Below are 14,234 nucleotides of genomic sequence, written 5' to 3'. Positions count from 1 at the left end.
AATATGTTTTCTGTATTTTTTTTTTGCTTTGTTTGCTTTGTTTGTTTGCTTGTTTGTTTAAGTAATCTTTACACCCAAGGTAGGGCATGACCTACATGCTTTACTAACTGAGCCAACCAGGCACCCCTGTTTTTTATTTTTATAAATATATATTTTTTCTGAAATACTGGACATTCTAGTATCATTTTTTCCGTGAATATTAAGTCTTTGTCACAGATATCTTCAATATTGAACCTTTACTGTATGAGTACTCATTTTAATAAATAATGTTCCAGCTGTCTGAAAAAGTTAGTCTGCTTGCATTTTATTCACCATCAAAATTAGGGCAATTGCACTTAAAAATCACTAATCTTAGTCGTCAACGTTGTCTTGTTTATTCTTTTTTTAAATTTCTTTCCGATATGTGAAAAGTATTATCTTGCTCAGGGTTTTCAGCTTTTCATTTTACTGTTTTGTCGAGAGGTTAAGTAATTACTGAGTTGAACATAGGAATTGGAGTGATTTTATTTAGTTAAGCAGTAGGATAATTTTGGCACCATCCCTCCTGGTATATCCAAGTTTGATGAAGTAGAAATCTCTGGGGACGCCTGACAGTGCCCTTAAATAAGTTAAATAAATTACTTAAATACTGAATTACTTAAGTAAAAACTTAAAAAAAAAAAAAAGGTAGAAATCTTTGTTATGTGGCAAGCTTGGTACATTTTCTCATCAGATGAATTTTAATTATGCTTCTTTCCCCTTGCCACCTTCTCATGTCACAATATTCTGGTTTACAAAACCCTTTGAAGTCACTTGCATGTTAATAGGCAAGTCCTAGATTTAATTTTAATAATACTTTCCTTAGCGGGGAATGTCTATAGTAAAATTGCTTTCTCAACAATACAAACTAAGTATTACCATGAGATTACTGATACTGAAGACATTAGCCCTTAAAACAGTCTGTGTACCCCTCCTGAAAGACATTAATATGAAAGAGCATATTTTGTTTTCTCTGTTGAGACATTTATCTCTATATGATAAACACTGCAGTGGCTTTTATAGGTGTCATTTTTTTCCTTAAGAAAATAATAGGTCATTAAGACCAGTTAGGTTTTTTTCAGTTGACATTTGCCAACAGGTATTTTCAGAAATGAGGATTAACGGATGAATGGATAAGGAAGATGTGGGCCATATACACTATGGAGTATTATGCCTCCATCAGAAAGGATGAATACCCAACTTTTGTAGCAACATGGACGGGACTGGAAGAGATTATGCTGAGTGAAATAAGTCAAGCAGAGAGAGTCAATTATCATATGGTTTCACTTATTTGTGGAGCATAAAAAATATCATGGAGGACAGGGGGTGTTAGATAGGAGAAGGGATTTGGGGTAAATTGGAGGGGGAGGTGAAAAACAATCTGAGGGGTTTGAAGTGGCGGGGGTGTGGGAGGTTGGGGTACCAGGTAGTGGGTGTTCTGGGGGGCACGGCTTGCATGGAGCACTGGGTGTGGTGAAAAAATAATGAATAGTGTTTTTCTGAAAATAAATAAATCAATTTAATAAAAAAAAAAAAATGAAAGAAATCGGGGGGGGGTGGGGAAGAAATGAGGATTAAGTTTATTAACAAAGCCCCTTTAGGGGGCGCCACTCAATTAAGCATCAGCTTTTAGCTCAGGTCCTGATCTGCAGGGGGAGCTGGGATTGGCCATGTCAGGCTTCCTGCTCAGTGAGAAGTCTGTTTCTGCCCCTCCTCCACTCTAAAGACCCTTTAGAACATGCAACTTTTAAGAAAAATCCTTTTGAAAAATAATAGCAGATTATTTGTTTCAGGTGCAGAACAGTACAGTGAATACACAGGCTATGCTGAAACGTATCGTTGGGCCCGAAGCCATGAAGATGGGAGTGAAAGGTGAGTTCATTTCTGACTTGATCAATATTGCCTGACCAAAAGCTAAGGAATGTGGGTTTGACCTAGTACATTCTGTCTCCTATCCACTCTTACTTCAGAAATGTAACTACGGTCTTAAGTTCAGTATTAAAGATACATTAGTAGTTAAACTGGTATTACCATCTCCATATACAGAAGGGAAGAACAGAGAAACAAAAGCCAAAAGTCTAAACCAAAAATAAGGACAGAACACTTGTTCTTTACCTGTTAGCTACCAGATGTAAGCAGTCAATGGAGGTTAACTTCCAAGGCCAAACTTACCTAGAATAGGTTCTTAATGAGCTTAAAGCCTTTAACCAGCTTATTTATCCTTAATTTTTCTGTGAGATTAAGTAGGTGGGGAAACATGTTGGGACACTTTGCCTAATGCTGCAGAATGGTTAACAGCAAGACCTGTAATAAACTTTGCTGAAGGCTCCTCCCGAAATTGGTTTACCAGGGTAAACTTTTATAGAAATGGTGCCCGAGTAATATTCCATTGTATATATGTACCACATATTCTTTTTTTTTTATTAACATATAATGTATTATTTGTCTTAGGGGTACAGGTCTGTGATTCATTAGTCTTACACAATTCACAGTTTTCACCATAGCACATACCCTCCCCACCGCCACTTCACCCACCACCCCCCTCCACTCCAGCTACCCTCCATTTGTTTCCTGAGATTAAGAGTCTCTTATGGTTTGTCTTCCTCTCTGGTTTTTGTCTTGTTTCATTTTTCCCTCCCTTCCCCTATGATCCTCTGTCTTGTTTCTCAAATCCCTCATCTCGGTGAAATCTTACGATAATGCTTTCTCTGATCGACTTATTTTGCTTATCATAATACCCTCTAGTTCCATCCACTTTGTTGCAAATGGTAAAATTTTGGGAGTTTTTTGGTGGATGCATTATATTCCTTTATACACACACACACACACACACACACACACACATCTTCTTTACCCATTCATCTATCGATGGACATCTAGGCTCTTTACATAGTTTGGCTATTGTGTACCACATCTTCTTATCCATTCATTAATCGATGGACATTTGGGCTCTTTCTATAATTTGGCTATTGTTGATGATCCTGCTATAAACATCAGGGTGCACATATCCCCCATATAGTCCACTATATACACATATAATATTGGAATAATGGAATATTACTCAGCCATAAAAGAGAATGAAATCTTGACATTTGCAATGACATGGATCAAGCTATAGAGAATATGATGCTAAGTGAAATAAGTTAGAGAAAGAAAAATAACATATGATTTTACTCATCTGGAATTTAAGAAACAACAAGTGAACATGGGCAGGGAAGAGAAAGAGGCAAACCAGAAAACAGGTGTTTTTTTTTTTTTTTTTTAAGATTTTATTTATTTATTTCAGAGAGCACAAGCAAGGGGAGAGGCATGCAAAGGGAGAGACAGACTTCCCACTGAGCAGAAAGCCCATTGTAGGGCTTGATTCTAGGACCCTGAGATCATGACCTGAGCTGAAGGCAGATGCTTTAACTAACTGAGCCACCCAGGTGTCCCAGAAAACAAACTCTTAACTATGGAGCACAAAATGAGGTTTATTACTGGAGGGGAGGAAATGGATGGGTTAGGCAGATGATGGGGATTAAGGAGCACACTTGAGTGTAGAGTGTTGTTTGTAAGTAGTGAATCCCTAAATTCTACACCTGAAACTAATATTACAATTAAAATTTGGAGAAAGAAGAAACAAAAAGAAATGATGCCTGAAAGCTCTTGGGGTGTGTGCGTGTGTGCGTGTGTGCGTGTGCGTGCGCGCGCGCATTAATGAGAAAGAGCCGTTGCATTGGAATCAGCAATTGCCCATCTATCCAGGCCAGCTTATTCTTTGTAATATCTCAAGACCAGCCCCAGGTCTCTTTCCTTTTGTTTTGGTTAAAATATTTGGTTGTAACAATTACGTATGTGGATATTTAATTCCTGATTATTATGTACAGGCTAACATGAAGGTTTTGGTTGCCTTTCTTCAGTGTGAAAAGTTGCTTGGCATGTCAATTTATGCAGTCTGTAAAGGCAGTATTAGAATATTTGGAATTTCGCGTTTCCAAAGTCATCTCATCCAGTCCTTCCTATTTCCACAGGCAGTGTATTACTGTCTGATTTACTTCTTTGTCTTTTTAAAAATAGTTGCACACCATCAGCAATTCAGCATAGTAAGTAGAATGTTGTACTGAATCATAACACATTTTTTGTTACACTTCTTGGGATTATGTTTTGGATGATAGAAGGTGATATTATAAAACCCAATACCCAAAGAGCAGGTCTCTGAAAGCAAAGGAATAGTGAGCACTTTTTTTGGCTTTTGTCAAAATACAAATGCCATGTTTTCCGTATTAGAGGAAAACTGAGAATGAAGTTCCTTTTGTTTGCCTCCAAATCCTTTAACTTCTGAGACTTACTGTAAATGATGTATGTTTACACTATGTCATATTTGTCATCTCATGATAATTTTTCATTTTACTATTTAATGCCTAGTAGTCCATAATGTGTATGCCTTGAAATCTAAAAATGTTGCTTTCTGCCCTCTTATTTTGCTGAGACCCATAGCTACTGGTTTGTTGGTTTGTTTTTAATATTTTAGCCCTGCCAAACTCTCGAGAAATCCCACTTCCCAAGAGTTATAGTTTGTGAGTGTCTTTCCCCACTCCTCATCTTCCCCCTTCCCTCCTGCCTCAGGGATGCCTGGCAGCGGCGTGGCACTGAAATCGTCGCTATCGATGCCCTTCACTTCAGACGCTACCTCGACCAGTTTGTGCCTGAGAAAATCAGACGAGAGCTTAACAAGGCCAGTAACCTCATTTCTTACTTCATCTGGCAGCTGTCATCTATTTACTGCCATTTTATTAATGCTGAAATTAATGCTTTCTGGTAATTCTTGCAATGTCAGTATGTCTGCCCACAGCTCTCCTGATTTAATGGGTCTGTCAGCTTGTACAAGATGTACTTTCCATTTCATAATTGCTTGATTACTGATGCCAGATAGACTGTTGCTTGATATTAAGCCCCACACATGCATTTAGCCCATCAAGTACTTTTACTTGGTTTGGAACATTATTATTCTAAAACTGTATAGAAATAAATGAGCGCTAAAAAATTTTTTTCACACATTTCACTGATGTCTCTACAAGGTAAGCCATCAGGGTCAATAGAGATAAACCGTAAGTTAAGTTCTATTATAGGTAAGGTCCACATGTAAGTTGTTTATTGATTAGGTAATTTGGCATATTTAGGACAGAATCTGTGATTTTCTGTGATGCTTAGTGTTGTCTACTATAATAATTTTTCTAATTATATTACAGAAGTATGAAAGTGAGCCATACCTATTGCTCAGATTTTCACTACTGTTAACCACAGTAAATAAACTCTTAACATACACTAGAGTGCTAATGCTGTTCTTTAGATTCAGGGCTTTACCAAAACAGTTGATAATTTCTTTAGATCTTTTACAGCCAATATTTAATCCATATTTGATTATGAGATTGTTTATTAAGATAATTGCATGGACTTTTGATAATGACAGCAGACTGGGTATACCATTGCAAGGGAATTGGGAGTGCCCTTGGATTGGCACATTTGACATTATGTATACCCTCAGCTTCCCCCTGGTCTCACCACAGAAATGGTTTCTCTTGTGGTGCTCTGCATATCCTAGCACAAAACACCTTGCCCTTCGTATATTTAGTAAAATGAACAACCAAATAATCCAAAGAGGCTTTTACTTCTTTCAGAACTTGGTATATATTTTGGGTATAATTATATATATAATCTTATATTTTGATCTACTTGAGAATCTAATGGTTGATTGTGTTTTCTTATACATATCTATTAGTTTATTTTAATTATTTTAATGTTTAGAGTTCTCAAAGAGATCTCTTAAAAATTTTGAAGAGTAAATGCACTATTTTCCAAAGTTGAGCTTGAGAGATATCACTTATATTTTTTTAAGTAATTCCACAGAAAAGCTATGCAGAAAGGCTGTTCTGTGGCATATCAAAAGGTATTATTTGTCTCTTTCACCTGACTCTGAAAATTAGAGATTCTGTGACAAAGAATATCTTTTATTATTAGATACATTTTAAATGTAAGCTTTTCACTGTTCAAACTCTTACCTTAAAGAAATTATTTCCAAGTACTTGATGTTTTTATTATATAGCATACCAAGTAGAATGAGATTTATCTTTAGATTTTTACCTGATGTTTCTTCTTTATTAAACACCTATTATATGAATTTGTCACATGGTCATGGTTTGATACTAGATGATATTTATGTAGGCAGTAGGTAGTTTGGAGAGAAATGTATGAAAAGGGAATGTGTTTAATCATACTCATTCAGTTACACAAATTTAAAGGTTCTTTTTCTTATGGATAAAATTTATATTCCCATAAATACTTTTCTGTGGGAGCTAGATCATTCAGTTTTAGGAATTATCTGCAAATAATGATCTTTTTAAATTACATTCCTGGGCATAAATAAATCTTTTCTTTTTTAAACTGCCCATGGCCTATTGATGTCTACATTTACTGATATAACCCTAACCTCAGTTTACCTATCCTCAAAGCCACCAGAAAGTTTAAAGATGTGAAACCTTGGTGTATCAGAATAGGTTAAGTTAGTTGTAAGCATTGGAAGACATTTATTTGTAGAATGTAGAGTCCTTAGGAAACCCATGTTGTACACAAAGAGTAAGTCTTTAAATAACAACAGACAAAGTTTTATTTCATTCAAGCCAGTCAGCGATAAGCACCCTGCCTTGCTTCTGAAAATTTCTCAAAAATATTTGTTAAATGCGTTAGTCGGTGATTATTGAAACTTCTTATATATTACTAACACAGTTTTTTAAAGTAAACTTTTTAGGTATATGTTATCTTAAATCACTTAAAATGTTACAAATTGATAGGTATTTCCCAAATGTTCTTTAAGTGCTAGATAAAGCCCAGTAAGTCCAGTGTTGATTCAGGTATGGAATAGATGAAACCATATGAAGCAGATGGATTGATAGTTATGTACTTTTCTGTTTCAGGCTGCCGTCATTTATATTAATATGCATTAAATTTAATTTATAGTTCCTAAGAGATTCTTTCCTGTCAAATGCAGGTTGAAGTTTTCTTAAATTATGTAAGTAACAACAGTAAAAGTAATAGCTAACATTAAATGATATGCTTATGATGTAAATGCTTATGTTAGTTAGGCACGCTACTTGGCACTTCACCACCCAGGGAAATGTAGATAGTCTTCTTGTCTCCAATTTAGAGATCATGGACCGAGCCTTAAGAGGTTGAATAGCTTGCCCCATGACACACATATGGGCAGTGATGAATTTAGGACTTGAATTCAGGTTCCCCTCGTTTCAAATCACTTTTTAAAAAACGTAACTTCTCCCAGATAGAGATTACTGTAACTAGGTCTGTCTTTCCAGACTTTTTAACCTGTTACAGTCTTAAATCATTAAGAATATCCCCTGCAGGGGCGCCTGGGTGGCTCAGTGGGTTAAAGCCTCTGTCTCCGGCTCAGGTCAGGATCCCAGTGTCCTGGGATCGAGCCCCACATCGGGCTGTCTGCTCCGCAGAAAGCCTGCTTCCTCCTCTCTCTCTCTCTCTGCCTGCCTCTCTACCTACTTGTGATCTCTGTCTGTCAGATAAATAAATAAAATCTTTAAAAAAAAAAAAAAAGAATATCCCCTGCATTTTGTTAACAATCTCCTATAGGCATATATGCTTTGGTTACCTCTTTTCTTTTAATCATAATCCTATACTGTGAGCAGGTCTCCAGTTGATTGCTTTTCTCAATATCCTATTTTGTTTGATATACTTTTTTAAGGAAATTTGAGGACTTTTCCCCCCAACCTATTTATTAAATTCCCATAAGACAAGGAAATACCGTAGGTGTAGAGTAGCCCATCAGCATATGGGCAAATATTGAGAAAGCACCTAGCTCAGGGCCTGGCACCATGAGAAGCCACTTGACAAATGTATGTTCTTTCATTCATGACCAAATTCCAAAACATTTGCTTTTATAGCTGAGAATTAGTTTCCTAATTCTTCCTTTTGAAAAAGCAGAAAGCAATAAATGATTTTGTTAAATGTCATCAACAACTTAGAGAACTAATCCAAATCCAGATAACTTTGGGTCTAAATAAAAGCATTCCATCATTTATTGGTTACATTTACCTATTAAAATAGAGTATGAATTTTAGTACAGCAACAGGGAGTATTACATAAACTGACAGCACAACTTGGAGAGAATTTAAGTTAAATATTTATATCTCAGTGTTTTGTAAACTTAGGTTTAAAGCAGAAGTCTATATTAAAATGCTTTTAGAGATGACTTAAACAATTCTACTTTTTTCATGCCAGAGAGAAAGTGAGCAGGAATAGAAAAACTCATTTTTTTCTAGGAAGTAAGAGAGCATAAGACCAGTTTTCACCGTCAGAATTCAGTGTGGATCTCTGAACTCTAGGGGCTTGTTTGCTACTTTTAGGTATTAGTCATCTGATAATAATTGAAAGGGCAATCCCACAAAGTGTTTTATTCTCTCTGGAAACAGTCTGCTCTGTCCAGGTTTCACCTGTCCTATTGGACCCACATCGTGACCTGCAAACAGAGTTGGTTTTTAAAAGGAAGAATCGGTCACCTTTTATCTAACTGGTATTGTGAAGCAATGTTTAATCCTGTGAGAGATCAGCTGGGTGACATTCTAGAGGAGAATTATCTTTGCAGTTGGGAAGATTTATGACTCCAGATTGCAAAAGTGGCAAATAGCTCAGCAAGGGAAGAAAGAAATCATCTTTGAAAAGTTGTATTTAACCATGTTAGACTCGTTCAAGTAAGATTAAGTAATGAATATATTTCAGAGAGGCTTCTGGATCAGAAATTGATTAAGCAAACTGACCATCTCAACATGAAATCACCATTTACCCTTTTTAAATTGATTTCTTGATGTTTTTGGTATTACCCATTAACAAATTTGGAAAGAGGTTGTTATTAAACCAGATCTTGATTCAATAATAGCTGCTGGTATTTCTTTTCTAAGGAGTTTAACATATAGAGTAGCTGATAATAGCTCAGTTAGTTGTGAGAGTGTTAGAATGGAGGAGGAATTCAACATCTGATCATTTACATTTTCTTAAAGTACAGTTGACTCTTGAACAACTTGGAGATCAGGGATGCCAACCGTCTGCATGGTCAGAAATCTACATGTAACTTTGAACTCCCCCAGAACTTAGCTATTAATAGCCTACTATTGACTTGAGGCCTTTATTGACAACATAAACCGTTGATTAACACATAGTTTGTATGTTTTATGTATTATATATACTGTATTCTTAAGCTAAAGAAAATGTTAAGAAAATCATAAGAGAAAATACATTTATAGTACTATACTGTATTTATCCAGAAAAACCCCTGCATTTAAGTGGACCATGCAGTTTAAACCCATTGTGATCAAGGGTCAACTATGTGTCACTACTTTTCAGGAATATTAGCCCAAAATGTGTCATTTTTAGTGAATTTTTCCTTCAGTCTCTGAATATGTAGAATCAGAATAACAATAGGTATACCTAATCCAATCTTTGATTTCACACACAAGGAAACTAAGGTCTGCATAATTCTTTCATTTTAAACAAAAGCAAAGTCAGTTTACTAGTGTTGCAGTTATTTTAAAGAGAAAAAAGTCACCCATGATCCTACCTTTCAAAAAGTTGTTTTCATTGTTATAGGTCATTCCACATGAATATTTAGTTTCATAAGAATGTGTTTAAAAGTTATCTATAGGGACGCCTGGGTGGCTCAGTTGGTTGGACGACTGCCTTCGGCTCAGGGCGTGATCCTGGAGTCCCGGGATCGAGTCCCACATCAGGCTCCCAGCTCCATGGGGAGTCTGCTTCGCTCTCTGACCTTCTCCTCGCTCATGCTCTCTCTGACTGTCTCTCTCTCTCAAATAAATAAAATCTTTAAAAAAAATAAAAAAAAATAAAAGTTATCTATAACTTTGTATTTTACTTGTTTATCAATATATTGTAAATATTTTTCATATTCCCTAATATCTTCATAATATGTTTTATGTCTATAAAACTGGTAGGATTGATGGTAGGATGATTAAACTACTATTTTTGAACAATTAGGTGTTCTTAAGTTTCTGTCATTATCCATAATGTAGTAATAAACCTCTTTGTTATTTAATCAAATAACAAAAGAAATTTGTAAAATTGTTATTATTTAATCTAAGAATAATATTTTTTTGAAATATCCAAGAGGTTCATTTTTTTTTAATATTTTATTTATTAGAGAGATCACAAGTAGACAGAGAGACAGAGAGAGAGAGAGGTAGAAGCAGGCCCCCTGCTGAGAAGAGAGCCCAGTGTGGGGCTCGATCCCAGGACCCTAAGGTCATGAACTGAGTCAAAGGCAGAGGCTTAACCCACTGAGCCACCCAGGTGCCCCGATAATATTTTTTTTAAGTAGGTTCCATGCCCAGCGTGGGGCTTGAACTCACAACCCTGAGGTCAAGAGTCACATGCTCTACCAACTGAGCTAGCCAGGTACCCCTCTAAGGATATTTTAAGACTCTTGATTAATATTACTTTATTCTCTTCCAAAAGATTCTTTTTTTTTTTTTAAAGATTTTTATTTATTTATTTGACAGAGAGAGATCACAAGCAGGCAGAGAGGCAGGCAGAGAGAGAGGAGGAAGCAGGCTCCCTACTGAGCAGAGAGCCCAATGCGGGCCTCGATCCCAGGACCCTGAGATCATGACCTGAGCCGAAGGCAGCGGCTTAACCCACTGAGCCACCCAGGCACCCCAAAAGATTCTTTTTTAAAAAAATCCTCAAGCAGATGCCCTGCTGAGTGTAGAACCTTACCCGGGGCTCCATCTCAGGACCCCGAGATCATGACCTGAGTTGACTTCAAAAGCCAGCCAGTCAACTGACTGAGGCACACAGGTGCCCCTTTTCCAAAAGATTATTAAGGATTTTTTTAATGTTATGTTTGTTTTTAAGAAATCATAGTATTCTAAGATCTCAGACAATCAGTATTGGTACCAGCTATGTTTAAGTTAGACAGGTGGCGGGGCGCCTGGGTGGCTCAGTGGGTTAACCCTCTGCCTTCGGCTCAGGTCATGATCCCAGGGTCCTGGGATCGAGCCCCACATTGGGCTCTCTGCTCAGCAGGAGGCCTGCTTCCTCCTCTCTCTCTCTCTGCCTGCCTCTCTGCCTGCTTGTGATCTCTCTCTCTGTCAAATAAATAAATAAAATCTTTAAAAAAAAAAAAACGTTAGACAGGTGGTGGTAGGTTGTCTTCAAGTAAACAACTCTTTAGGAGCAATAATTGTTAAATTATTAACCTAGCAAACAGTATAAACTGTTTATGTTATAATGAAAGATAGTTTAATTATATCTATTGGGCCTGCTAACCTTGGTGTTGAAGCCTAAGTTCTTACTTCAGTGTGCATGTGTTCATGTGTGTGTGTGCCTCGGTATTTGTGACCAATATTTCCAGGAGTGCCATCTATTTCCTGGGTCCTCTTCTGGGCCTGTAGGTTTTTACAACTGTTTTTTTTTTTTTTTTTTTTTTTTTTAGTTTGCTTTATTTTTCACTTTCTTTGCTTCCATCCTACATTTCTGTCTTTATCTCATTATTTCCCAGCTGGGCTCTAGTTTGTAACTCTAGATACCAGTGTTTTCTTCCTGTCTCTTGCCTTTCAAAGCTCCCTTGTACCTTAAGGACTCCAAAAATACCTTTATCTTCCCTTTCTTCTTTTCCCATCAAAATTCATTCTGAGAGATAACTGTTCATTGGTATCCTCTACTTACTATCCAAGATATGAATGCTTCCCCTTTTCCCTTTAAAGTTATTAGTAAAAATATATCTATATCTATATCTATATATATATATATATATATATATATATATATATATATATCTGTCATTGGTGAATGTCAGGTCAGGATGTGACAATAGAGTTTGAGCTGGCTTTTTCTTCTTACTGCTCTGATTAATCTCCTCAGGTGCTCTGGCTGTGAGTGTGGGGGGAAAAATGTTATTTGTTGCCAGCATGGAGCTCTTGAGAACTCCTAGTACCTTTCCCCATGAAGTAAGAACTTGGCAACCCTTTTGAGGTCTCTATCCATATCTGAACTTTATTTTTTAATAAAGGGTTCCATTGCTGTTGTAAAAGGAAATAATTCCTGATTAGTGACCGTGTTCTGGTCTCCAGCATTTGAGGGATCCCTCTCCTTACTGTAGGAGGGAGAAACATAGGTTGTCTCTCTAAAGAGGACTCAGAGGAGCTTGCTGCCTGTCTCTTATTTCTGACCTTAAAAATGCTTGGTTTAAACAGGATAAAATAATTTTGTATTTAATGATTATAAACAGTTATTCTTTATACCCAATTACTTTATAGTTGTTGTATATCATTTAATTTCTGGTTAACTTTTTTTTTTTAAAGATTTTATTTATTTATTGGATAGAGAAAGATCACAAGCAGATGGAGAGGCAGGCAGAGAGAGAGAGAGATGGAAGCAGGCTCCCTGCTGAGCAGAGAGCCCGACGCAGGGCTCGATCCCAGGACCCCGAGATCATGACCCGAGCCGAAGGCAGCAGCTCAACCCACTGAGCCACCCAGGCGCACCCTGGTTAACCTTTTTAAAGATTGGATTCGTTTTGATCAAAACACCAAATGCAATTAATGTCAGTTTTATAGTTTGTTTTTGTTATGGCATTTTTCAAGGTAGTTGTGGAGGGGTTTTTTTGTGTGGTTTGGTTTTTGTTTGTTTGTTTGTTTTAGTACAGTTGATTAGCCCTTTAGATTAGATTTTTCTCCTAATAATATAAATATTCCAAGTTCTCTGTTGGGCTCTAGTTTCACCAAGCTATGTTTGCTCATTAAAAATGTCAGCCCAGATACAGAGATGGCAGTAGGAAGAGACTAAAGCCATTCTGACAGTATAAAAGAGAGGCAGCCCCAACAGGAGGCTAAGAAATCATCTTCATGTAGGCCTGTTAAGGAGAATTTGATAACAAACCGAGAGGCAAAGTTATGTCTATTCTGACAGAGTTTGTTCTCTCCCTTGTTGGCATAAAGACAGAAACTCTATATTTTTTAAGAACCTGATGAAAAAAAATTGAGCTCTTTGATATTTTTTATCTGAAAGAGACTTTCAGAAGCTCCATGCATCTGATTACACAGGTAATTTGTGAGTTCTACTGTAAGCTCTGTATCACAGCGTTGAATAATGGTCTGGTACCAACTTATAATTAATATCTGTCAGGATTTACAGCCCAGGAGGGGGTGGAAGGAATAGCCTTGTTAATCTATCCAGACAGTGTGTAAAATAAAATTTTATACCTTTGTGGAAACTTCAGAAAGCAATTTACTATATTCTATGTGTGGGTTTCATGGAAGCATCTTTCTTTATTCTTGGTTTTTCTCTGGGAACATTTGTCACACATCATTCTTTTTATTTTATTTACTACTACATGTAAGCTGTATTTTAGGCTTTGTTTCATACTCAAGAGAACCCAGGGGAGATTTGCTTTGCTATTATATTAAACTTTTTAATATAGTCTGATAGTTTCAGAAAACTAAGAACCATTAGGAGGCAGAAAAACCAACTGGGCTGACAGTAAAGAATGCAAAACAGAAACTCTAGGACCTTATCATATACAAAGTTAGCTGTTTCTCTAATTAATACTTAGCCAGCATCCTTAGGATATATTTTACTTTTCTCAGGTAACTAGCAAATTTTAAAATATTCTGGCTTGAAACAGAGCTATGAAACAAGAGAATCTTAGAGCTGGAGGGGATCTTAAAGGTTACTGTATAACCAGATGTAGGAATCCCTTTTATATATACAGTTGTTTGCTCATTATCAAGCATTTCAGTGGCAGGAAGCACATTTAAAAGCTAATCACAGTTACTAATCTAGTCCCAATAATTCAAAGTGAGCACTGAGGAAGCATAATGGAAAAAAAGGGGTGATCAGAAGCCTTCAAGTAAAGAAATGTGTTAAGTGCCTTTCTTCCCTTTAGTTCCTGGTAGTTTGTAATTTGGGTCCCATCAGTTCTTGAATATCTCTGATATATCCATTTATATTTGTTTGATTAAGATAAAGAAACTGAGACCTGTATTAGTTTAAAGGCTTTGATTTGTCTAGCATCAAAAGAAATAAATACTAGAATTGATTATTTCTTACTCTCTTCTTGTATAATCCCAGGATTTTATGCTTTTCCCTCTACCTTGGCCCCAAAAGAGAGAAAGAAAGGAGGGAGAGAAGGGAGAGAGAAA

The 14,234-nt window shown here is 36.5% G+C and overlaps 1 protein-coding gene across 4 annotated transcripts in view; it reads left to right on the top strand.

Moving 5' to 3' along the window:
- Positions 1-14,234, top strand: part of PARG (poly(ADP-ribose) glycohydrolase) — a 125,166-nt gene that overhangs the window by 94,727 nt on the left and 16,205 nt on the right. For all 4 annotated transcript variants that reach the window (XM_044240013.1, XM_044240012.1, XM_044240015.1 and 1 more), the window contains exons 14-15: positions 1,812-1,890; positions 4,627-4,735. In XM_044240013.1, the coding sequence (XP_044095948.1) occupies positions 1,812-1,890; positions 4,627-4,735 (188 nt within the window). The remainder of the gene's footprint in view (positions 1-1,811; positions 1,891-4,626; positions 4,736-14,234) is intronic.

This window comes from Neovison vison, chromosome 2 (genome assembly GCF_020171115.1).
Source record: "Neovison vison isolate M4711 chromosome 2, ASM_NN_V1, whole genome shotgun sequence".
Classification (NCBI taxonomy): Eukaryota; Metazoa; Chordata; class Mammalia; order Carnivora; family Mustelidae; genus Neogale; species Neogale vison.
This window is presented reverse-complemented; position numbering and strand designations above follow the sequence as displayed.